Raw genomic sequence first — 24,064 nt, 5'->3', positions numbered from 1 at the left:
AGAGAGAGAGAGACTTCTAGTGGCAGAATTGCAAGTTAAAATTTACTTTCTAAACTTGAAGAGCAAAGAGCAAATGAGTGGGTGGTAGAATGATTAAGATCATGACCAGAAGGAGGAGATTTTGTTTTCCTCTCATCAGTATATAAATCCTTCCAGAAGAAAATTTGAAGTAAATTTTTCTACATTAAAGTCCAAGATACCCAACAGTATCTATTGGCTCTATGTTGACACATTTAAATGAGCTATTTTTTTTTATTTTTTTTTATTTTTTTATTTTTATTTTTTTTTAAACATTTTATTTATTTATTTGACAGAGATAGAGACAGCCAGCGAGAGAGGGAACACAAGCAAGGGGAGCGGGAGAGGAAGAAGCAGGCTCATAGCTGAAGAGCCTGATGTGGGGCTCGATCCCATAACGCCGGGATCACGCCCTGAGCCGAAGGCAGACGCTTAACCGCTGTGCCACCCAGGCGCCCCTATTTTTTTTTTTAAACTTAAAACAACAACAATCTTGTTATTGCTCATGAATCTGCAAATTAGGTGGGGCTTAGCAGGAATGACTTCTGTCTGTTCCCCATGGTATCTGCTGAAGCTGGGATATCCAAGTTGCTTCTTCCTCACTCACGTGTCTGGTGCTTCAACTGATATGGCACAACCATTGGAGGCTGTTGGCATCTCTTCCTCATAGCATGGAAGTTGGGCTGCAACACCCAAGTTTTGCAGGCTAGGAGAGAGCATGGAACAGATTCTCTTTCTCTGTCCTTAGAGGGAATCCTGCTGACACCTGCTCTTGAACTTCTAGCCTCTGGAACTACAAAACAAATTTCTCTTAAGCCAAAAAAAAAAAAAAAAAAAAGAAAAGAAAAAAAAAGCTGCCTCATTTCCTAATGACTTATTGCCCAAAAGTAGTTTGTTTTAAAACCAAAAAAAGGGGGGGGGGGGGGGGACTACACAAGGGTATAAAACACTGGGAGGTGTGGTTTATAGGGGCTATCAAAATATAAAAGTCTACCACAAGTATATACAGAATTGCATTTCCCCTTCCCTCCCCCACTTTAGGATATATGTTAGTGAAAGTTACCCCTCATTCTTTTTAACACCAAGTCAGCATTTCATTATCTGGATAAATCAGTTTATTTAATGAACTGCATACACTAATGGACATGTATATTCCTTCTTTTCATTACTAAAAAACAGTCCTGCAAAAATACTTTTCATGCACCCATCATTTTACACATCTGTGAGCATATCCATGGTCTGAATACTTAGGTCATATAGCATGTACGTGTGTACTTGTTTTTTCTTTTACTTTTTAATAACTGCCTATTAAATAATGGCTGGATTGAGATACAATTCCTATACTGTACAATTCACCTGTTTAAATTGTACTGTTCATTCGCTTTTGGTCTATTCAGAGTTGTGGCCATCACTACAGTCAACTTCAAAACATTTTCATCACCCCAAAAAGAAGCCCCAGACCATTAGCAGTCTCTGTCCAGCCCTAGGCAACCATTAATCTACTTTCTTAGTCTATGCGTAATTTGCCTATTCTGATTATTTCATAAACAGTAAATGGAATCATGTACTATATGTGGTGTTTTGTTACTGGTTTCTCTCACCTACCATCATGTTTTCAAGGTTCATTCATGGTATAACTTGTATCAGTACCCCATTTGTTTTTCTTTGTTTTTTCTGGGGATCTTTTCCCCACAAAATGTGTTTATCAGTGTGTGCATTGCTTTTTCCCATGCACATACATATATTAACACAAAAATATTAGCTATGCCGTATCATTCTTGTTTTGTTTGTTTAACATTCAAAATTAATTTCTGATTGACCCAATTCTCTGTAATTCTGTTTGGAAGTACTCCATTTTTAATTATAGAATAACATTCTTTTGTATGGATATACACATTTGATTTATCCATTCGTTAGTTGATGGACGTCTGAGTTGTTTCCACTCTTTGGTTATTATGAGTAATGCTGTTGAGAACATTTAGTATGAATCTGTGTACATATCTTTTCACTTCTCTTGGGCTTATACCTGGAAGTGGAATTGCTGGCTCATGTTTTCCAAACCAGCTGTACCATTTTATTTTCCCACCAGAACTGTATGAAGGTTCTAATCCTTCATGTTCTCACCAACATTTATTATCTTTAACAATTAAACTAGGCATCAGAAAGAACTAGAATTTCCACTGCGTGTTGATAGAAAGACCAAGTTCTAGGGGAATCAATGGCGTGAAATGAGTGATCTATATCACCTTCACCACACGAGATTTAGCCTTCAGTAAAACATCTTAATCTGGGGAACGTCACTTGCCATTAGTTCTCTACAGCGTACCACGGGCGGAATTCCACGGTGGTGTTTATGCACTACCAGTTGCAAAAAAGCATTTAGTAACACCTTAAGTGGAAGCCAGGAAATCGGATGTTTGATTTTTGTCACTAGAAACAAGTCATTTTGCTTGCTTATGGATGAATTTTTATGCTTTTAATCTTCGTTTACATAATTCTTTTCAAAGAACTCAAATATTTACATTTTGTAAAATTACCACATGGTTGTCTTACTCAGCCAAATATTTATCATTAGTTATAAGGTTGACTGAGATTTTAGAAGTTTACTTGGGATGCATATGTTAGATAAAAAGCATTTGCAAAACGCATTTTGTCCCATTATATTTTGGGGCATTTTTTCAGAATATAAAATGCCACATGGCCTTCTGGTATAACCCTTTTTAGGTAATTGTTTCTTATCAAGAAGTAAGCAATTTACCTAATACAGAAACAATGCTGTGAAGTTTCAGAGTGGGCGAATCACACCACCTCGAAGAGCCCCTTCACCGGATGGCTTCTCACCATACAGCCCTGAGGAGACAAACCGCCGTGTAAACAAAGTTATGCGGGCCAGGCTGTACTTACTGCAACAAATAGGACCCAACTCTTTCCTGATTGGAGGAGACAGCCCAGATAATAAATACCGGGTGTTTATCGGGCCTCAGGTAGGGTTTTTCACCATTTTACATCTTATAAGTATCTGGTATTAACTCAAATGTAGGTACTACAACATTCTTAAATTTAGATCAGTTAATTCTCTTTAGTTAACTAAACTGAATTTAAAATATATTTTGGGCTAATAAACATTTTTATTTAATGTATTTTTAACAGTCTCTAATATGACTCAATATACTTTAGAATACAAATTTAATAAATTCACCAAAAATGAGAGATTAAGTCACGGTGTAGACTTTTCCTACATATCCTTATATATCTAAGAGTAATGAAGCAAATTAATAGAAACTTTGTTAAACTTGGAAATATAAAAAAAAGTGATCTTAGGAATTCTAATAGAACCACAGATTTATTACCCTAGGTTCTCTTTTAACTCTTTAGAACTGCAGCTGTGGGCGTGGAACATTTTGTATTCATCTGTTGTTTGTTATGCTTCGGGTGTTTCAACTAGAACCTTCAGACCCGATGTTATGGAGAAAAACTTTAAAGAATTTTGAGGTAATTTTTAATAAATGCTTTAGAGTAAAATTGCTAACACATTTTTATGGCTCATTCCTGACAATTTTCCATGAGCTCTAAATTTAAATAGACAGTGGTCACTTTGAAGGTGTGAAGATATTTAAGAATTATTTGAGGCTTATCTTTTATAATCCTTTGACTAATTAGTTTTTTCTTCCAGATCGAAAAGAAAGTAAACACTGACCTGCAGTAAAAAATATTGTCCTTAGTAAGCTATATATATTCTTATTTTTGAAGCTCCTAAATTAGCTTGTGAAAAATTTATGAAAAAAAAGTTCAACCTCTAGAACTCTTTATATGTATATTATGGCACAAATATCATTGTTACTATCTTTTTTCAATGTTAGGTTGAAAGTTTGTTCCAGAAATATCACAGTAGGCGTAGCTCAAGGATCAAAGCTCCATCTCGTAACACCATCCAGAAGTTTGTTTCACGCATGTCAAATTCTCATACATTGTCATCATCTAGTACTTCTACATCTAGTTCAGAAAACAGGTTAGTACTTTTTAAGGAATTAAAAGCATTAATCCACTGTTACTTTTTAATTTTAGAGGTAATTTTTTATATCTACTTGTTAAGTTCTTCTAAAATAATTTACATACTGAATCTTGGCTTTGAAGTTAAAATCAGGGGTAAACAATATCAAAGGTCTTCTGGGTATGTGTGTGTATACACACATATATGCATACATACATATGGACTTTACATCCTGAAAAACTACACTGTTGAAAAATGGCACCTTAAAAATCAGAATATAATTGTCATTCCATAAGAATCAGGTGGCAAGTATAAAATATAAGGGGCTACTGTTTATCAATCATTACTTTTTGCCAAGCACCTAATATGGTGTCTCATTCTGTTCATATACCAACCTCATTACGTAGGTTTTATCACTCTTTTGCAGACAATGAAGCTGAGGCACTGTGTAAAAAATATGTCTTTAGTTCTTTTATAAACAGATTATATACAAGCCAAAGTGGTATTCCAAAATCACTTTCCAATGTAGGCTCTTTAAATTGTATGAATGACATCACTACTTCTTTCATAGATATCTTCATAGAATCCTCATTACTGGCTGTTCTACTTGTGAGAACACAAGGATGCTCTTCTAAACAGACTAATCATTTGTAATTAAGAGATACAGTAGCCATTAATCAGTTATTTAAAATCTGCAGCGCTTCTCAAACTCTTCCATTGCCTAGCTGGTTGTTAATAAGAATGAACACGTAATGCTGAAGGATCTGAGATATAGCCCAAAATGACAGGTGTGAAAAAAATTCTCATGTGAATCTTCTTTCTTTACCAAGTTCTTTATTGGGTTTCTTCATTGGTTTTAATGTAAAAATGAGTTTCTTAAATTACTCCAGAAAGGAATGCTGCTTCTCTGAAAAGGGCACCTCCTATATGTTCCTGAGGCACCTGTTCAAGAAGCACTAGTCTAAGTGATTGAGTCCCATCTTCATCCCAGCAATTTTTTTAAGTATTATTACTACTTCACAATTCATGAAGAAAAGAAAGTAATCAGGTCAAGGGATCTGTGAAGAAAAGAAAGGAGACACCTAAGGGAAAAATAAATGTTTAAATTTTCTTATTTTTGATTAAATGATTTGGGAATTAGAGATTTCTAGTATACATGGTTCAGTGATAACTCTGAAGCCAAAAGAGGTCATGCAGCTCAGTTGAGCAAAGGCAGAACCAGAACCTTACTCCTTATCTCTTCTAAATAGATGAAATAATGAGCTTCATTTCTTGAGCTTCCTGACCCAAACTTACTCTGGAGCCATTCTCCTTGTGATTCACAAGAAATGTTTAAAACTGGGTAGCCATAGTTGAAAGTTTCTCTCTAAAAAACGAGGATACTGTCCAAATATGGGCTGGCCATAATATGGAGGTTTTATTAATTCATTTGGATTAATGTATCCGTGGGGGGAACCACTGAAGCTGTCATCTTGATAAACTGAGCTTATACTGTGTAGGTAAGTAGGTTAATGTTTCATGTAATCACAAATTTTTATATTTAAAGACTATAATTAAAAAAAATACAGAAAATTTGTCTGGAGACCTGATTGCATTGTGTTAATATTAATTTATATATGAAACAACAAAAGCCAGAATTGGGACAAATTGAATATACTTTAAAAACTTTACCCCCCCCCCAAAAAAAAAAAAAAGCTATAAACAGGAACCTAAGGCCCTAGTACATAAATGGGCAAAGGGCATGAAGAGAATATTCACAAAAGAATTTCAAAAGGCTAACAAACATGAAAATGGTTTAGTTAACATAATAACCAAGGAAATGGTCATGAAAAAAAAAAGATACCAAATATATTTAGATAATTAGTAGAGACTTTGTCATGAGACAATTCAGTTCTTGTACAAGGATTTGCTTCACTGTTTGTCAAGTTCTGTAGTCTTTCTGGAAAAAAATAATGTGGTTTTTTAAATGTTTATATTTGTTGATGCAGTAAATGTACTTTCCTTGACAAAAAATTTTAATCTGAGAAATGCACAAGATTTATATATATGACCCTCTGTCATAGTATTATGGAAAAAATTGAGAACAGCTTAAATATCCAGCAAGGGAATGGCTAAAGTATACCCATATTAGGAACAGTTCATGCAGCTATTAAAATTACGCTTCTGGGGCGCCTGGGTGGCTCAGTTGGTTAAGCATCCGACTCTTGAATTCAGCTCAGGTCATGATCTCAGTATTGTGAGATTGAGCCCTCTCTCAGGCTCTGAGCTCATCAGGGAGTCTGCTGCAGATTCTTTCCAGTTTTTACTGCCCCTTCCCCTGTTGGCGCTTGCTGTCTTGTGCTTTTTCTCTCAAATAAATAAGTAAATCTTTATGCTTCTGAAGAATACTGAATGGCATGAAACAAAATCCAGGTTATAATACTGCATGTTATGTCTGAACCCAATCTTTATATATAAAGGTATTGTGAGTACATACATAATGAGTAAGAATTTTAATGGTTATTAATAGGTGGCATTATTATGGGTGACTTTTTTATACTTTAAATACTTTGGGCTTTAAGGTTTATCAGGTCTGGGCTTTAAGGTTTATCAGGTCTCTGTCACAACTACTCACCTCTCTCTGCCCTTGTAGTTGAAATAGCCATAGAGGATAAGTGAATGAATGGGTGTGGCTGTGTTCCAATAAAACTTTATTTACAAAAGCTGGAACAGGCTAATTTGATCCCCTTGTAGTATGCTAACCCCTGCTCTCAAGTGACTTCTGAAAAAATTGTTATAAAGGAAATGTGAAACAAAGAAGAGGTGGGCACAAAAATGTTTCTACCGGTTTCTTAAAATGTGAAAGTACAGAAACAATTCATGTCCAACAATAAATGGATGCCAAAGTCAGAAAAGCGTTTGAGTAATAAGCTGTATGTGCAGTTGGACTACATTTTGGAATTTTATTTTTTTCTTCTAAGTCATTTGAATAAGCTATTTTTGGTGTAATTTGAAAGTTACTTGACCTGGGATCATCTCTGCCATTAATATTTCTTATCACAGATTGTTGTACAAATCATTTCTGCCATGTTTCTGTTCATTTTTGTCATTACCGCATGCATATTTTGACAGCACTTCCCCATTCCACATAGCTCCATAATTATGAAAAGAGATAAAGCAAAGGGGCAGATAATCAGGAGGGAAAGAGACTAGTATGTCCACCTTCACCTCAGGAATCATGCATAATGACTTTTTGGACCTGTTTGTTCAGCTTTTATGAAAGTTTTTAAAGAAAACTGTTACCTTGCTTTCATTCAGACCTGTTTTTCAGGAATTATAGCTTAAGGTCGTAGAAGTGTAATATTAGGTCCAAAGAAAAGCGTGAACTTAGTAGACTCGAATTTGTTGGGGTAGGTAGATTATGAAATATTCTTCTCAAAGCCTACCGCACACTGATTTTTATGGTCTTTGGCAACTTATTTAACATCTCAGAACCTAGTCTGTATATTGTAATGGAAATATTGTTACTGATTTTTAAAAGCCACTCATGACATTGTGAAGGTTCAACCAAAATTTATAAAATATAAAACAAAACTTCTCTCGCCAGTCTGGGCTGCGTACAAAATAACCCGTTAACAGTTTAATACAACTTTCAAAAATTAAAGGAAATAAAACTCTTCCTCACATTGTTTTTTTATACACACACACACCCTCCTCAATAATTCTCTCATTTTTGTTTTTTAAACAAATATAAAAGTCATGCTTTATATTTTGATCTGAAACTTGATTTTTTTTAAACTTTAGATACCAGGACCATTTTCCTGAGTCAGTACAAAAATATCCACTACTTTCTTTTCATGGCTGTATAAGATTATGTAGATATACCACAATTTATTTTGCCATTGCCATAATTAAGACATCTAGTACACCTAATTTTTTCCCTATTAATGCAGTAAATTTTCTTTGTTTATATATTCCAAATAACTCCATAGGATGGCATCCTAGAAAATAGGTTTTTTAGGTCATGCATATGTACATTAAATAATTTAAGAAATACTAGCACATTCCTTTCCAAAAATTTCAGTTTTTACTCCTACCAGTAGTATATATGAGAACTTGTTTTCCTGTGCCAATATCAAGGCCAGATGTTACCAACCTAAATTTTGTCAATCAGGTTATTAAAAAAAAAAGATACAGTTTCATTAATATGCATTTTGTACTTCGTTTTTCATAATTGGCTATTTGTATTTTTCATTTCAATTTCCTCTTTATCTTCGTTGCCCATTTTACTATTGAATTATTAGTATTTTTCTTACTGATTTTTTAAAAGCACTTTGTGTATTAAGAATATTCAGGTATATACAGTATACTTCAAATATACACAATAAAGTTGCAATTTTGCCATAAATTGGAATCATTCTGTAAGAATTAGAATTCTGTCATGCTGTCTTTTTTTTTTCACTATATAGTATATTGTGGATGTCTGTCATTATTTATGAATGTCTTAGATCCTTTGTAAAAGCTTTACAGTGTGTGGGTGTACTTTTTTTTTAACCTTTTGATGTTCATTTGGTTGTTTTTTTTCTTTATGCTAAATACTGCAGTGAACATTCTTTTGTGTGTGTCTGTGTGTGTGTGTATGCTTATTATTTTGTCTCTTTATTTCCTTATGATATATTCCTAGAAGTCTAGTTGAAAGGGTTTGCTTATTAACAGTGTGACATATGTTTCTAGCTTAGTTTCTAGGAAAGTTGGACCAGTTTATGGACCCCCAAAAAGTACCTGTGATGGGCCTTCAAACTTACATGGAATAGATGAGCTCTAAGGTCCTTTCCAATAATTGAAATCTTGAAACTATTGGCATGTCGCATCTTTGTAGTCAAACCTTAAAACAGTTTGTTTAAAAAGTACAACAGCAGAATTGTGGAGCTACAGAGGTCTCTAAGATTGTACTTCCTATACTGAATTGTATCTATAGCAAGGAAAGGTTAACTCATACCCACAATCTATAAATACTAGTGGTACGAATCTTATTTAAAATTACTGTATAGTAGTAGGAGAAAAAAATATTTCTCAAATAGTTCTACAGAAGATGCTCCTAACAAGAATTTCTAATTAGTTTTTTCATATTGTAAAGAATCCAAAATTGTTTTAGCTATGGTGTTAATTCTGTATTATATTCTTTAGCATTTAATGCTTTTCTTTCCCTTTCCTCATAGTATAAAAGATGAGGAGGAACAGATGTGTCCTATTTGCTTGCTGGGCATGCTTGATGAAGAGAGTCTCACCGTGTGCGAAGACGGCTGCAGGAACAAGCTACATCACCACTGCATGTCAATCTGTATGTGGCTCTTCTTCTCCCTGTGCTTCCTCAGCACAGTTACTCTAGGAGTCAACTGTATTATCTAGGATTTTAACATGACTTTGGGGAGCCTGGGGAGAGAAGAAAAGAAGTATATCTAGGCCCTTAAGTAAAGTTTTCAACGAATTGGAGTTTAGGATCTGTTAGGAGATGAGCTTTGTGAGCGAAGAAATGTAACACAGTGTGATACATGTAGTAATGGAAGGCATGCACAGAATTAAAAACATAATTCTGGTCTGGAAGGCATTAGTGGAGGTGAGGAGGTAGAAGAAGACCTGGGCAGGCATGACAGGATAACATGAAAGCACGTTTTGGAATGACATTATCAGGTAATCAAGTGGGCAGAATGTTTAAAAAATAGTTTGCAAAATACATGTTGTAACTTAAAAAAAATAGCATTTGCAAAAGGTACGCACATCAGAATAATTTTACATCCTCTGTTTGCCTGCTTCTAGGTAAATACATCAAATTATTTTTTGAGGTTCCTTCGATATAAACCTATACTAGCCATTAGCAGCAATTATTATATATAGTTATTTAATGTTAAGCATTTATATATTTTTTAAGTTTTTTTCCTTTAATTTTTCAGGGGCAGAAGAATGTAGAAGAAATAGAGAACCTTTAATATGTCCCCTTTGTAGGTCTAAGTGGAGATCTCATGATTTCTATAGGTAACGATTTTGAATTAATGATTTGGATATGTTTAATAAAAAATAAAAATGTTCTCAAAGTGTTCTTTAAATCTTCTAACAAGATTTGGTTAATTTTTCATTTAGCCACGAGTTGTCAAGCCCCGTGGATTCCCCTTCTTCCCTGAGAGCTGCACAGCAGCAAACCATACAGCAGCAGCCTTTGGCTGGATCACAACGAAGGAGTCAGGAGAGCAATTTTAACCTTACTCATTATGGAGCTCAGCAGATTCCTCCTGCTTACAAAGATTTAGCTGAGCCATGGATTCAGGTAAGTTCTTAGTCTTCATTTCTCAAATAAGCCTTTATAGACCAATTAATGTAGCTATCTCCCAGTTGTTGATAACTTAAAGTACTTTCGCTTGCCTCCCTCATGACTGATAATTGGATTGAAAATTCTACCTCTGGTGTTAACACTCTTATTATAGAGTTTAAACTTTGAAAATTCTTGGAGTCTCACCTCCCATCGCTAGAAAAATCGCTTTCTGAACCATCAGACATCAGGATTATCTAGGGATAGACACTAGACTTCTTCAGTGCTAACTTGTTCAAATGTTTCATCCCACTTCTAAGAATTTCTGTCATTTTTCTTCTTTATTACCATTTAAACTCAACTTCTCTTTTCTGTATCCTCATGGCATATAGTAGGTGCTTAATAATTGCTGAGTGGATGAATAAGGGGAAAAAATGTAGGTTTTTTTACTTATATTAGCCATTTTTATTTGTAATTGTAAGGACAGTTTGTTTTTACTTTCTCTTCTGATGAAATGTGTTTTCTTCCTCAGTAAATCGGAATTTCTATTGGTTGGTTGGATTCTAGTAATTTTCTTTGTTGTTGCCTGCTTACTATTATTTTTTAAGAATGTAGCATCCCAAACTAAACAATGTCTCCAGTAGACAGTAGTGAAGTAAAATGTTTTCAATAATCTGTTAAATTCTGTTTAATACTATTAAATTTGTAAACAAACTCATTCAGCTCATGTCATTAGGATTTCCTTTTTCTTTTTATGACTATTATAGTCCTGCAGCTTTTGAATTCTCTTTTCTCAGCATGTAAGTAACCTATCCTGAATCTAATAAAATTTGCAAAATTAATAAACATACCTTATTTCTTTTATCTGATTCATTAATGGTACTGCACATAGGCCCTCACCTGCCCCCTCACGAGCTGTCAAAAGAACTCTCAGAGTTGATACTTAGGAGCTACTGGATGCCATTCTTTCAAGGCAGTGGTGTAGTGAGTTGTGCTTAAGCTTTAGGCTGGAGTACGCTATCTACTCCTAGTATTTTATTAAGGATATGATATAAAACAATTAAGACTTAGGTCATGGTATGCTATTTAACACTGCATGCCGGGCATATAAGATGACCATATTCTAGTTGATTTATTCTCCTTTACTGTCACCTTGTAACAGAACACACTTAAGTAAGTCATCATTTATTTGCCCTAAAATTGTGTTTATTCATCTCTAAAATTCAGAAATTTTTCATATGGTAAGTTACCTTAGGTTTTAAGTTTACTTTTAGCTAATTGGCCCATAATGTCAAGACCATGTACCCTTTCCTTTATTTAGTGACTCTTGGTCTTTACAGGCTTCGTGATTTGCTGATTTGAACACGAGTTTTTTTCTTTTTCCTTTAGAATTTTTCACCCCTTTGTTATAGTTCCAACTATTTTGTTGAGGGTTTTTTTTTTTTTCTTTAACCTTTTTCTGCAAGACAAAATCACTTTAAAAGTTTTTAACTTACCACTGTCATTTGTAAGAAAAATACTCTGTATCTCTTGGACACTCCAGTGCCTTTTTTGATTTGGCTTTATCTTGCTTCAGTTTTTTCTCTGTAACTACCTTAATACAAATACAAAGTTGGGGTTCTTTACAGATTTTTTTGTCATAAGCATAAGAGTACAGAAACATATACATATCCATCTAATTACTTAATGGAGTTCACTCTTAATTTTATTTGAGCTAATAAATGTTAAGGAGTTTGGATAATTACCAATTCAACTTAAATATAAAATTCCTCCTTCTGATTTTTAAGTGGCTGGACATAATTTCAAATTATGTGGATTGGTGAGATTTAAGAAATGTCCACAACTTTCCTTTAGTAATCAAAAATCATGCTTATTTTCAAATACTTGAGGTTCATCAGTTTTTCTCCATATTGAATTCATTGTGTTTGTTTGACTATAGGTATTTGGAATGGAACTCGTTGGCTGCTTATTTTCTAGAAACTGGAATGTAAGAGAGATGGCTCTCAGGCGTCTTTCCCACGATGTTAGTGGGGCTCTGCTATTGGCAAATGGGGAGAGCACTGGAAATTCTGGGAGCAACGGTAGAAGCAGCCCGAGTGCTGGAGCCAGCAGTGGGTCTTCCCAGACCAGTATCTCAGGAGACGTGGTAGAGGCATGCTGCAACGTTTTGTCCATGGTCTGTGGTGACCCTGTCTACAAAGTGTACGTTGCTGCTTTAGTAAGTAGCTTTATTACATAACCAAAGCATTATGGGTGGGTTTTTTGTTTTGTTTGTTTTGGGTTTTTTTGTTTTTTTTTTTTTTTAGAACTTATAGATGTCACTCCTAAGATCCAGTGAAACTACTTTACCTGATTTAATTTTGGAAAATCCAAATTTTTATTCCATAATCCCAAGAAATTTCAATTTTCCATTTAATCTCTTCATTTGGATTTTACTTGTTTTAATCTATTCAGGTTTTCTTATATACTGTTTACTTTTCTCCCCTAAAATAGCCATGTCTTGCTATTCATATCTTTAAATTTTCCTTACATCTTACACATGATCAAATTAAAAATGCTTAATGGGATAGCAAGTGATCATAGTTACTTTGATTTTTTAAAAATTTGATATTAGGCATTAAGGAGAACTGATTATTAATAAACATTGTTGTATGGAAATTCAGGATCCTCTTCACAGAGGAGGGTTCCATGACATAGATGACTGAGTTGTTTTTCTAATTGAAACTATTAGAAGTTGTCTTTCATGAGCGGGATGAAATGATGAGGTTGTTATTTAATTTGTAATTTTGGAGGCTACTTTCTCCATTCTGAGTATACATATCTTTAGAACAGGGTTTCTCAACCTCAACACTGTTGACATTGAGCCAGATAATTATTTGTTGGGCGCAAGGGTGCGGGCTTGTGCGCTGCAGGATGTCCAGCAGCATCCCTGGCCTCTACCCACTAGATACTAGTAGCAAACCCCCCCTCCCCTTCCCACCTCCTTCATGACAACCAAGAATGTCTCCAGGCATTGCTGAGTGTCCCCTCAGGGTCAGAATTGCCCCAGTTCACAACCACTGCTTTAGAATAATTCTTACCTAATTCGTTTTCTAAAACTCATTAATCTCTCTGCTTCCACTCTTGGTCTTTTTCCAATCCATCCTGTAACAACTATGCCCAATGAATCTTCTTTTTGAGAGGTAGTATAGACTGATGGGTATGAATATGAATTTGGAGTCAGAACTGAGTGATGTCATAATTTATCATCTTAGCTAGGATACTTGAATAATCTGCTAGTTAACTGGGACTAGCCCAGGCAGGCTGAACATAAGGTCAAGATTATAGAGACCTTGATTCAAATTCTCGTTCTTCCATTTGCTAGCAGTGTGACTTTAGGACTCATTAAATTTCAGCTTTCTCACATATAAAATAATGAAAATATTACCTCTTAGGTTTGAAGTGAGATTGTATAAAACCTCTAGCCGTAATGTCTGTGACATTTTAAGAACACTGACTATATAGTAGCCATCAGTATTCCTTGAAGACCACTTTGATTATTCCCTAGGTTAGAAACCCTTAGAGGGGGCGCCTGGGTGGCTCAGTCGTTAAGTGTCTGCCTTCGGCTCAGGGCGTGATCCCGGCGTTCTGGGATCGAGCCCCACATCAGGCTCCTCGGCTGGGAGCCTGCTTCTTCCTCTGCCACTCCCCCCGCTTGTGTTCCCTCTCTCGCTGGCTTTCTCTCTCTGTCAAATAAATAAACAAAATCTTTAAAAAAAAAAAAAAAAAAAACCCTTAGAGGATTCTGTTGCTTTAGCAGCATTTCCAAAAGCATATTCCATGGCAGTTTGGCAGGATTATGAAAACTTCCCCTGAAGAAAGAGTTCTGTGTTTGGTTAAAATTGATGAACAATGAATTACATGAGTTAACTGGGTCTGTTCACTGCAAGGGAACCTTAACCTTCAGTAAGCTAATGTACTTTAGGAATTTATAAGAGCAAGAAGTACAATGCATTATTTCCCAAATCTATCTTACCATGGTCTGTATTTTCATGTAGAATATCCAGGGACCACGGTACTGTAAAGATCAATGTACTTAGCCCAACTTTTAACCTCTTTCTCTTACTATTTTCCAACACGAACCTTCAGGCATACTTGGTTGTTCAATGTACTACCTTACTGTCTGGTTGTTTCTTCTTAATTTCAGATGGTTTCCCGTCTAGTTTGTGAGCTGTGAAGGGACTCTGAGAATCATACTATATTCTGATTCCTCTATAATTACTTAGCGTGCCATGCACAGTGGAGGCAGAAATGGCTCCTTCCCTTAAAGCTCTCCATTCTCTTTCTCCCTTTCTTTTTGTCCTTCCTGTCCCCACCCCCCCACCACCATATATAATTCTTTGCTGAACCATTTGAGAGTTATTTGCAGGCATCACGACCTGACATTTCAGCTCAAATATTTTGGTGTATGTCTTTTAAGAAGGGATACATTCTTCTGTATAACCACAATGCAATCAGCAGACTCAGGAACTTTAGTGTTAATAACAATATTGTGTACTTATGAAGTCCATATTCAGATATCTCCAATTGTTGCAGCAGCGTCCTTTACATCTAAGCCACAGACTTTACTCAGTTTTCACTAGTTTTTCCATTGATGTCTTTTTTCTGTTTTAGGATCCAGTCCAGAAATTCACATTGCATTTAGTTACCATGCTACCTTCATCTCTTCCCATCTGTGATGGTTCCTCAGTCTTTCCTTGTCTTGGATACATCTTGACACTTTGAAAGTGGCCCCTTAGTTTGAAGAATGTCCCTCAATTTGGGTTTATCTGATATTTTCTCATGATTTGCTTGAGTTTATTTTTCATAAGAATACGAGAGGCAATGTGCCATTCTTAGTGCACTGTATCAAGGGGTACGTGATGTGTCTTCTTACTGGTGATGCTGTCTTTCATCATTTGGTTAAGGTGATGTCTGTCAGGTTTCTTGCTATAAAATTACTATTAATAAATGTGTTGGGGGAGATACTTTGAGGCTAAGTGAATATCCTCTGTTTCTGTTAAGAATTTTGCCCACTGATTTAAGCATTTGTCAGTGGATCTTGCCTACAGCAGTTATTATTATGGTGTTTTAATGGTGATTTTCTATTTCCCTCATTCCTTCTATATTAATTAATTGGAATTCTTCTATCAAAAGGAACTGTCTCTTCTCCCATTTATGTATTTATTCAGTTTTTAAAATTTATACCAATATAGGATGATGGGTATTTATTTTCATCTGTGCATTATAATCCAGTACTATCATCATTTAATTTGTTGCTTTTGTTACTCCAGCTTTGGCCATTAGCAGCTCTTTTTTAACTTCTCATTTTGAAATTCATACTTCAAAAATTGCAGAAATAGTTCAGAGAGTTTCTCTGTACCCCATCTATTTATTCATTCATTTATTAGTATCAGTATGGATTCATGGATTATTTTATTTATGGGTTATAATCCTTTTCTATCATTATTTATTTTATTAAATGGTCTCAGATGCTTTTCAGATGCCAGGGTCTCTGATGCTTTTCAAATACAGTTAAACTGACCTTCAGTTTTTTCCTCCCAGAAAACGTTGAGAGCCATGCTAGTATATACTCCTTGCCATAGTTTGGCAGAAAGAATCAAACTGCAGAGACTTCTCCGGCCTGTTGTAGACACCATCCTAGTGAAGTGTGCAGATGCCAATAGGTAAGGCCCTATTGATGAACTGCTTCAAACCCTCTTATATTAAAAGCCTAGCAACAAGCCTCACACCTGGTGAGTATTTGATTCATGTTTATTAAATGAGGCTTTGAATATTGTTTTCTAATATGAGATTTGAAATTAAAATGTAACACTTAAAGCTGTTGAACACTAGGGAGAAGGACTAATGACAAGTAAAAACCAGGCTAACAAACTGCATGGGTAACTGTATTACTGTGTTGTGATTGACTTTCTTTTATCTTAAAGTAATATTATTAATCTCAAATCCAGTTGAAAGAGCAGTAGGTGTTATATACATAATCTCATTTTAGAGACTGAGTTATGCAAGATAGGAACCAATAACATCATTGCACCTGCTTAAAAAAAAAACCATTCCATATTTGCTGTGTAATGGAATTGTACTCTATGACAGTTTATACTTAAAAACAAACAAAAAAACAGCAACAAATCCCATATAGCCCTGCAGTATCCTTAAAAACTGACAAGAACAAGAATAATGCTAATTGGAGGGGTAGGGATAGTCAGGTAGAGAAGTGAGGCATGACTGTAGTAAAAAAAAAAAAAAAAAAAAGCTCAAACTGTGCTTTTAGGAGACCAGTGCTCCACCCACTGCTTTCGTGGGCACAGCTATCGCCAGAGGTTGGACGGCATTCTTGCCACTTCATGTCCTGCCCATCTCAGGGGAGGAAGCACTGAGTCTCCCTTGTTGTGCCCATTTGGAGCTTGCTCCGCCCAACTTTTGTCTTCCTTCCTAAGTCACATGATGTAGTTTATAGGTCTGTAGCCGGTCTCAAAAACTAGGTGCTTAGATTTGACTTGCTTCTCATTTCATGAAGACTGTCCTCCGCCTCCATTGTTTTCTCTACACAAGCCTCTGGATTGAAAGTATTAGAGTTGTCTTGTTGCTTAGAGAGAATACTATAATACCTGAACAACATTAGGCAAATTAACAAGTAAAATTTGTAAAATGTATAGAAAAATTATGTAGTTTTTCAGGATTAGAGCACATATTTTTCTGAGCACTTCATTGCTTTTGTGGCATTTGTTGTATTGTGTGCTTTCCCAAATACTAAAATTAGGTTTGTTTACCTGGTGCCTTCAATGACAGAACATTATAAAAAAATACAGTAGAGATTTTAAGGTATTTGCAACCCACTCAGTCTATATAAAAAAATATAAAGTTTTGGATGGGAAGATTTTGTTTTTAATGCAAGAGATTCTTACTGAAAATTCAGAAATCAAAACGAGTCTTCTTTTTAATTTTAATGAAATAATCAAAATATGCCTTTTATCTGGTTTGCTATTTAAATTAGTATTTGCTCTCTCAGAGCCACTAGTAACAATTCTGTACTTAACACAAATGAGGTAAAATTTATGAAATTAGACCTTAAATAATGAATATTATTATTTGTAGGGACATTGTTAATGTGATTTTAGTGGTGGAAAAGCAAACACTTATGGAAACTTTTACCCATCTTTTCACATAGCATTACATTACTATTGTCCTTTTAATGTGTATTTTATCTAAGATCCAAGTCTGACATTTCTTCTTTCATTTTTAGTCGTACAAGTCAGCTGTCTATATCAACACTGTTGGAATTATGCAAAGGCCAAGCAGGAGAGTTGGCAGTTGGCAGAGAAATACTTAAAGCTGGTAATAACTTTTTACTTAATAATAATATAGCAGGTCTTAACCATTTTCCCTCGCCGACTGTCTAATCCTGTAATCTCTGATAGGGCAGTTGTATACAGGGTTTTGTCCCTTTGGCACAGAGGAGGGGGCAGAGGGAGAGGGAAGAGACTCCTTGCTGAGCACAGAGCCAGACAGCCAAAATCAAGAGTTGGCCATTTAACTGACTGAGCCACCCAAACAACCCCTAAGAAATTCATCTTGGCATTACGCTATCTTGATGTTTTGCTTTATTAGATTTTAATATCATTGTTTTTCAATTATTTTTGCTTTCCTTTTCATAGGATCCATTGGTATTGGTGGTATTGATTATGTCTTAAGTTGTATTCTTGGAAACCAAACAGAATCAAACAACTGGCAAGAACTTCTGGGTCGCCTCTGTCTTATAGACAGACTGCTGTTGGAATTTCCTGCTGAATTTTACCCTCATATTGTCAGTACTGATGTTTCACAAGCTGAGCCTGTTGAAGTCAGGTAATTTTTCTTCTGCAAATATATTACTTTGTTCTTCCTTTCTACTCCATCCCCACCCCTCTAAGAAAGACATATTTTAGATTCATGAAAGACTCAGAAGTTACAGAGCATATATAGGTTACTAATACCTTAATCTTTGATTGACATAAAAACCTCAAGTCTAGGCCATGTAATTAAAAATTTATAGATCCTTTGTTCTGAAATGACTTTTTTTAAATGTATAAGCTGTAAATTAGTACCTTTTTATTTGCATATATTTTGCAGTAATTTTGACTTGTCTAGTAATTGAATGTGTTTGTTTTTCTTTCAGGTATAAAAAGCTGCTGTCCCTTTTAACCTTTGCTTTGCAGTCCATTGATAATTCCCACTCAATGGTTGGTAAACTCTCCCGGAGGATATATTTGAGTTCTGCAAGAATGGTTACTGCAGTACCCCACGTATTTTCAAAACTATTAGAAATGCTGAATGTTTCCAGTTCCACTCATTTTACCAGGATGCGTCGTCGTCTGATGGCTATTGCAGATGAGGTGGAAATTGCTGAGGCCATCCAGCTGGGCGTAGGAGACACTTTGGATGGTCGACATGACAGCTTTTTGCAGGCATCTGTCCCTACCAGCTATCCAGAAACCACAGAGAACAGCTCCCTTGAGCGCACAGACCATTTAGAGAAAACTGGAAAAGGACTGTGTGCTACAAAACTTAGTGCCAATTTGGAGGACATTACTGACAGACTGGGCAGCATTTCAGTAGGACTTCCCAGTTCAACAACAATAGAGCAACCAAAGCCAATGGTTCAAACAAAAGGCAGACCCCACAGTCAGTGTTTGAACACCTCTCCTTTATCTCATCATTCCCCATTAATGTTTCCACACTTGTCAACTCCTTCTTCATCTGCCCCCTCTGCACCAACTGGCACTGGAACAGATGTCTCTAAGCATAGACCTCAGGGATTCATTCCCTGCAAAATACCTTCGCCATCTCCTCAAACACAGCGCAAGTTTTCTCTACAGTTCCAGAGAAACTGTTCTGAAAACAGAGACTCAGATAAACTTTCCCCCATCTTTACTCAGTCAAGACCCCTGCCCTCTAGTAATATACACAGGCCAAAGCCATCTCGACCTATCCCAGGTAATACAAGTAAACAGGGAGATGCCTCAAAGAACAGCATGACACTTGATCTGAACAGTACTGCCCAATGTGATGACAGCTTTGGCAGCAGCAGCAACAGCAGTAATGCTGTCATACCCAGTGATGAGACAGTGTTCACCCCAGTAGAAGAGAAATGCAGATTAGATGTCAATACAGAGCTCAACTCCAGTATTGAGGACCTTCTTGAAGCATCTATGCCTTCAAGTGACACAACAGTAACTTTTAAGTCAGAAGTTGCTGTACTCTCTCCTGAAAAGGATGAAAATGATGATACCTACAAAGATGATGTGAATCATAATCAGAAATGCAAAGAAAAGATGGAAGCTGAAGAAGAAGCAGCTTTAGCAATTGCCATGGCAATGTCAGCGTCTCAGGATGCCCTTCCCATAGTTCCTCAACTACAAGTTGAAAATGGAGAAGATATCATCATCATTCAACAGGATGTAAGTATAGTCTTGAAGAGATTAGTTTCCTTGGACCAAGCTAAAAGAAATCTAACTCAGAAATGATGCTTTTCACATGAGTTAATCATGAGAAGCAGTTTTTCACATAGAATTAGCAGTTTTGTATCATTGCTTTGACCACAAACACTACTTGCCTATTTCAAAGGCATTTCTGGTTGCTTCTGTAATGGGTGATCACTTCTGCGTTTGACATTGGTCATCAACACTGTGCCTTCAGAGGTCAACTTTATAGGTGGTCTGGGAAGCCAGACTGAACAAGAATAATATTTTGCCAGGCTAATTTTACAGACTCTTGCGCTTTTAACTTAACAGTAAAAAGATTGCTTTCATTTAATACGTAGACACCAGAAACTCTACCAGGACATACCAAAGCAAAACAGCCTTACAGAGAAGACACTGAATGGCTGAAAGGTCAGCAGATAGGCCTTGGAGCATTTTCTTCCTGTTACCAGGCTCAAGATGTGGGAACTGGAACTTTAATGGCTGTTAAACAGGTAAATATCTAGTGAGCACATAAAAGACTTAAATTATAAAAATGAAGCATGAGTAAATAAGAAAAATAAAGGATATGTCCCTGTGTGTATATGCTTTAGTTCTCAGAAACCTAAATTTCAGAGTAAATACTGCCAAAGCATCACGAATTCTAATGAAAAGCTGAAGCATGATTATTTTAATGAGCTGTAGAAATGACCCTTGAAAGTATAGTGTTGAAGCATGATTATTTTAAGATGCAACATCACGATGGGCCTCATAGAGGTTTTTGGATTTTGTTTGTGCTTTTTATAAACAAGAGTTACGGTTCCATACTCCTTTTAGCAGTGTTACCAGTGTAGCATCATCTTGGGAACTGTAGTTTACTTTTTATAATGAGCATGCTTATCAAGATAAGAAAAGAATAAAGCTTTCATTTTTAAATTATGTTGGTTCTTCTCTGAATAGGCTTTTCTCATTCTATCTTTAGACAGTGTTGGAGGATTGGCTACATCCCAGTTTTTTCCCTTTTCCCGACACTTCACTGCTTCTTAAGCTAGACTCTCTTTTCTAAGAGTTTGACTTGGTTTTTTATAAAGTATCTAAATGGCATCCATGAGCATAAATGCCAACTCCTGTCAATCTATAAACTGATTGGAATTTGTCCATTTTAGATCAGATTGTTAGTGAAAATTGTAAATAGAAATTTATCAGAATTCAAAACTTTGTAAACGTGGTTATTGAAACAGGTGACATATGTCAGAAATACATCTTCTGAGCAAGAAGAAGTAGTGGAAGCATTAAGAGAAGAGATCAGAATGATGAGCCATTTGAATCATCCCAACATCATTAGGATGTTGGGAGCCACATGTGAGAAGAGCAATTACAATCTCTTCATCGAATGGATGGCAGGTATGTTCCTGTTTTAAATCGCCAGTAACAGTACAGGAATTTAACCTTCTGGCTGATACTAAATTTAGGAAAAAACAGTTTAATGAACACTTATTTTTAATAAGTAGCTTGAATTTCTAAAAGCAAATCACCCCTAACATAATATGAACTGGAAATACTTCGTTTTGTCTTACACTGATTGATGGATTGATTGATTGATGGGCAGCGAAGCAAAGTTTACTGAGCAATAGAACAAAGCTCCCAAAGAGGGAGGGGAGCCAAGAGGGTTGGGTTGCCCATTTTGTCTTACATTTAAATATAAATAAGATATTCATTATCTCTACCAAACTTTTTCAGTGTTTCTTTTTAAATGATTGTGTAGCACTGTTTTATAGGAATAATTTTTTTAAGACCTGCTACGTTTAAGACCCATATTTTTCCAGGTGGCCATCATCAATCGGACAGATTTGAGATATTTTAACGTGACAATATAAAAATGAAAGTAAGATATAACTTGGAAAAACTGTAGGTAAACTAGCACTGAAGCATGAAGTTGAACCTTATCATCTACTTGAACAAATAAGAACTGAATTTCGTGTGGTATCAGACCATACATACAGTAAAACAAGTAACTTGGGATGTAATGAATGAATAAGTGCTTGGTTTAACCTCTTAGATTTTCTGCGTCTGAAGGAATGGATTTCTATTTACATATCCGTTCTTTAGTACATCCTCTGATGTTGGTTGTAGCTGCGTTGACTGTTGTTTTTAGGTTGACTATTATCAGTACTTACCAGCGATGTTTATTGAGTTTGCGACCTGTCCCAGGACAGATCTAGTAAACAATAACATATGAAGCCTAATGCTGATCTTCCGGCTCCTCTCTTGTCTGGCTTCTGTCTACCTTCTGCCAAATAACATACTAGCACTGTTTACTTAAGTCTTATTAAGGAGGTATTTTGTATATCTTGGTCAAAAAGAGAGGTGAATGGTACATTGCAGAAATAGTTACATGCAAAATGTTGTTTTAAAGCTTTCTGAAATCTTGACCTTCCAAAAAAATAGTTCATGGAAGTTTGATGAAAACGTCTAATTGATAGGTTTTGAGATTCCGGGAATGTGTTAGTTTTTAACTCCATTTCACTTCTGATGCAGAGTATAAATTTAACATTTCAAATGTGAATGTGAGCTCTTGTGGCACAAGCTTATGTAACCAAAGTATAATAAACAGTTTTAATTTTGGCTTGAGTTTATGATAATTATATGTTTGTCTTATAGGGGGATCTGTGGCTCATTTGCTCAGTAAATATGGAGCCTTCAAGGAATCAGTAGTTATTAACTATACTGAACAATTACTTCGTGGCCTTTCGTATCTCCATGAAAACCAGATCATTCATAGAGATGTCAAAGGTAGGAGTTCTTTTAATTACTACCTACTAGCAATAAATAGAAAACAAATGTAGTTTTACAACATGGACCTTTGTTGATAGTTTCTAACTTGAGATCAACTATGGGATTGTTTTTCCTGAGTTACTCAAATCACTAGAATTATTAGAAGTGAAAGGAAGCTTTGGAATCATGTAATCTGCCTTTCTCGGAGAGACTGTGACTTTTTCAGTCTCACTGCTAATTGATGGCAAACCAGGTATAAAAATCAGGTCTCTGATTTCCTGTCCTGGTGTCATGATCTGCTGCCTCCCCAAAAGTTCCTGTTCCTGGTTTTATTAAGAATAATTGGGATATCATGTACTTCTTTTGAGAAAAATCCTTTCAGATCTTTTGCAGTTCATCTTATTAACAACAACTTTGGTTTTCTGACATGAATGTCTGTGGCTAGTATTTGACAAAGTATTCAAGTAATTTTATAGCATTAATTTTTTATAAGTTATAATTGCAAAATTACTGTATATATTTTGAATTGGTCTAGGTGAGTATGTTTCGATAGGACTTTGCCTTAAAATGGAAACTACACTAAAATTTTAACTCTGAGGGAAGATTTTTGTTGGGAATCATCATATTAAAGGTTTTCCGCACTTAGTAACATTTCTTTAAATGTCTGCCTTTATGTCCTTCTGCCATGTTACTTTGATTTTCCCTCTTGAGGTTCTGGATTTTATTTATTTTGCACTGTTGATACCTGTGTGCCTTTAGCAAGAATGAAGTGAATTCAGAGGGGAGATTTCTCTGAATCCTTCCATGTCCACTTTCTTTGTTATTGTCCTGTTTTGTTAGTAGTATTTTACTGAGGTTTTAATCTGTTCTTTTGTTTTTAACATACAAGGTCCTTTGCTCTGTTGACAGGTGCCAATTTGCTAATTGACAGCACAGGTCAGAGACTGAGAATTGCAGATTTTGGAGCTGCAGCGAGGTTGGCATCAAAAGGAACTGGTGCTGGAGAGTTTCAGGGACAGTTATTGGGGACAATTGCATTTATGGCACCTGAGGTGAGAAGCAGCTTTGAATGTGATGAAACAAAATATCTGTAGTTCTGTGGGACAGAACTACAGCAAATTAGTTTGCAGTGTTATTCAGTATATGCTTACCAATTAGCAGTTCATGGCTCTAAAAATAACTTATTCTAAAAATAAGGTTTTAATGATATCCTTGATTTTAGACCCTTAATCCCTGCCTTTCCATCTTTGTCTTGACAAAATTTTAAAAGACAGGTTTTAATAGTTTTGCTTCTGAGGCTATTTCTAACAAAGAATTTGGGGGTAATTTGTACTACTTGTTTTGTAGTACACACAAAGAACACATAATTAGGCATCTCAACAATTGTTCTCTCCCTATTCCAAAGGGAGGTGAGCACAGAGAAGCCGGTCTTAGTAGTAGTGGAAGACATTTAAGCTTGCTATTCTGAATCCGGCTTCTTCTGTTGTGTTCCAAACTCCTCATGTTTACACGTAGTGATAA

The 24,064-nt window shown here is 35.6% G+C and overlaps 1 protein-coding gene and 1 long non-coding RNA gene across 3 annotated transcripts in view; one reads left to right on the top strand and one right to left on the bottom strand.

Moving 5' to 3' along the window:
* MAP3K1 (mitogen-activated protein kinase kinase kinase 1) overlaps positions 1-24,064 on the top strand; it is a 74,035-nt gene that overhangs the window by 45,624 nt on the left and 4,347 nt on the right. Inside the window, exons 4-18 of the mRNA XM_040622250.1 lie at positions 2,802-3,002; positions 3,394-3,510; positions 3,879-4,027; positions 9,208-9,329; positions 9,940-10,021; positions 10,127-10,310; positions 12,232-12,510; positions 15,876-15,997; positions 17,575-17,666; positions 17,987-18,176; positions 18,487-19,768; positions 20,131-20,283; positions 21,010-21,172; positions 22,430-22,561; positions 23,453-23,595. Coding sequence (XP_040478184.1) covers positions 2,802-3,002; positions 3,394-3,510; positions 3,879-4,027; positions 9,208-9,329; positions 9,940-10,021; positions 10,127-10,310; positions 12,232-12,510; positions 15,876-15,997; positions 17,575-17,666; positions 17,987-18,176; positions 18,487-19,768; positions 20,131-20,283; positions 21,010-21,172; positions 22,430-22,561; positions 23,453-23,595 — 3,411 coding nt within the window. The remainder of the gene's footprint in view (positions 1-2,801; positions 3,003-3,393; positions 3,511-3,878; positions 4,028-9,207; positions 9,330-9,939; positions 10,022-10,126; positions 10,311-12,231; positions 12,511-15,875; positions 15,998-17,574; positions 17,667-17,986; positions 18,177-18,486; positions 19,769-20,130; positions 20,284-21,009; positions 21,173-22,429; positions 22,562-23,452; positions 23,596-24,064) is intronic.
* The window catches only part of LOC121100720, a 66,330-nt gene continuing 42,650 nt past the window's right edge, over positions 385-24,064 (bottom strand). For both annotated transcript variants that reach the window (XR_005832497.1, XR_005832496.1), the window contains 2 exons: positions 2,777-2,868; positions 385-811 (listed from right to left, as the gene is read on the bottom strand). This is a non-coding gene — a long non-coding RNA (uncharacterized LOC121100720). The remainder of the gene's footprint in view (positions 812-2,776; positions 2,869-24,064) is intronic.

The sequence above is a fragment of the Ursus maritimus genome, unplaced genomic scaffold, assembly GCF_017311325.1.
Source record: "Ursus maritimus isolate PB19 unplaced genomic scaffold, ASM1731132v1 scaffold_5, whole genome shotgun sequence".
Classification (NCBI taxonomy): Eukaryota; Metazoa; Chordata; class Mammalia; order Carnivora; family Ursidae; genus Ursus; species Ursus maritimus.
Note: the sequence above shows the minus strand (reverse complement) of the source record. Positions and strands in the feature narration are given on the sequence as shown.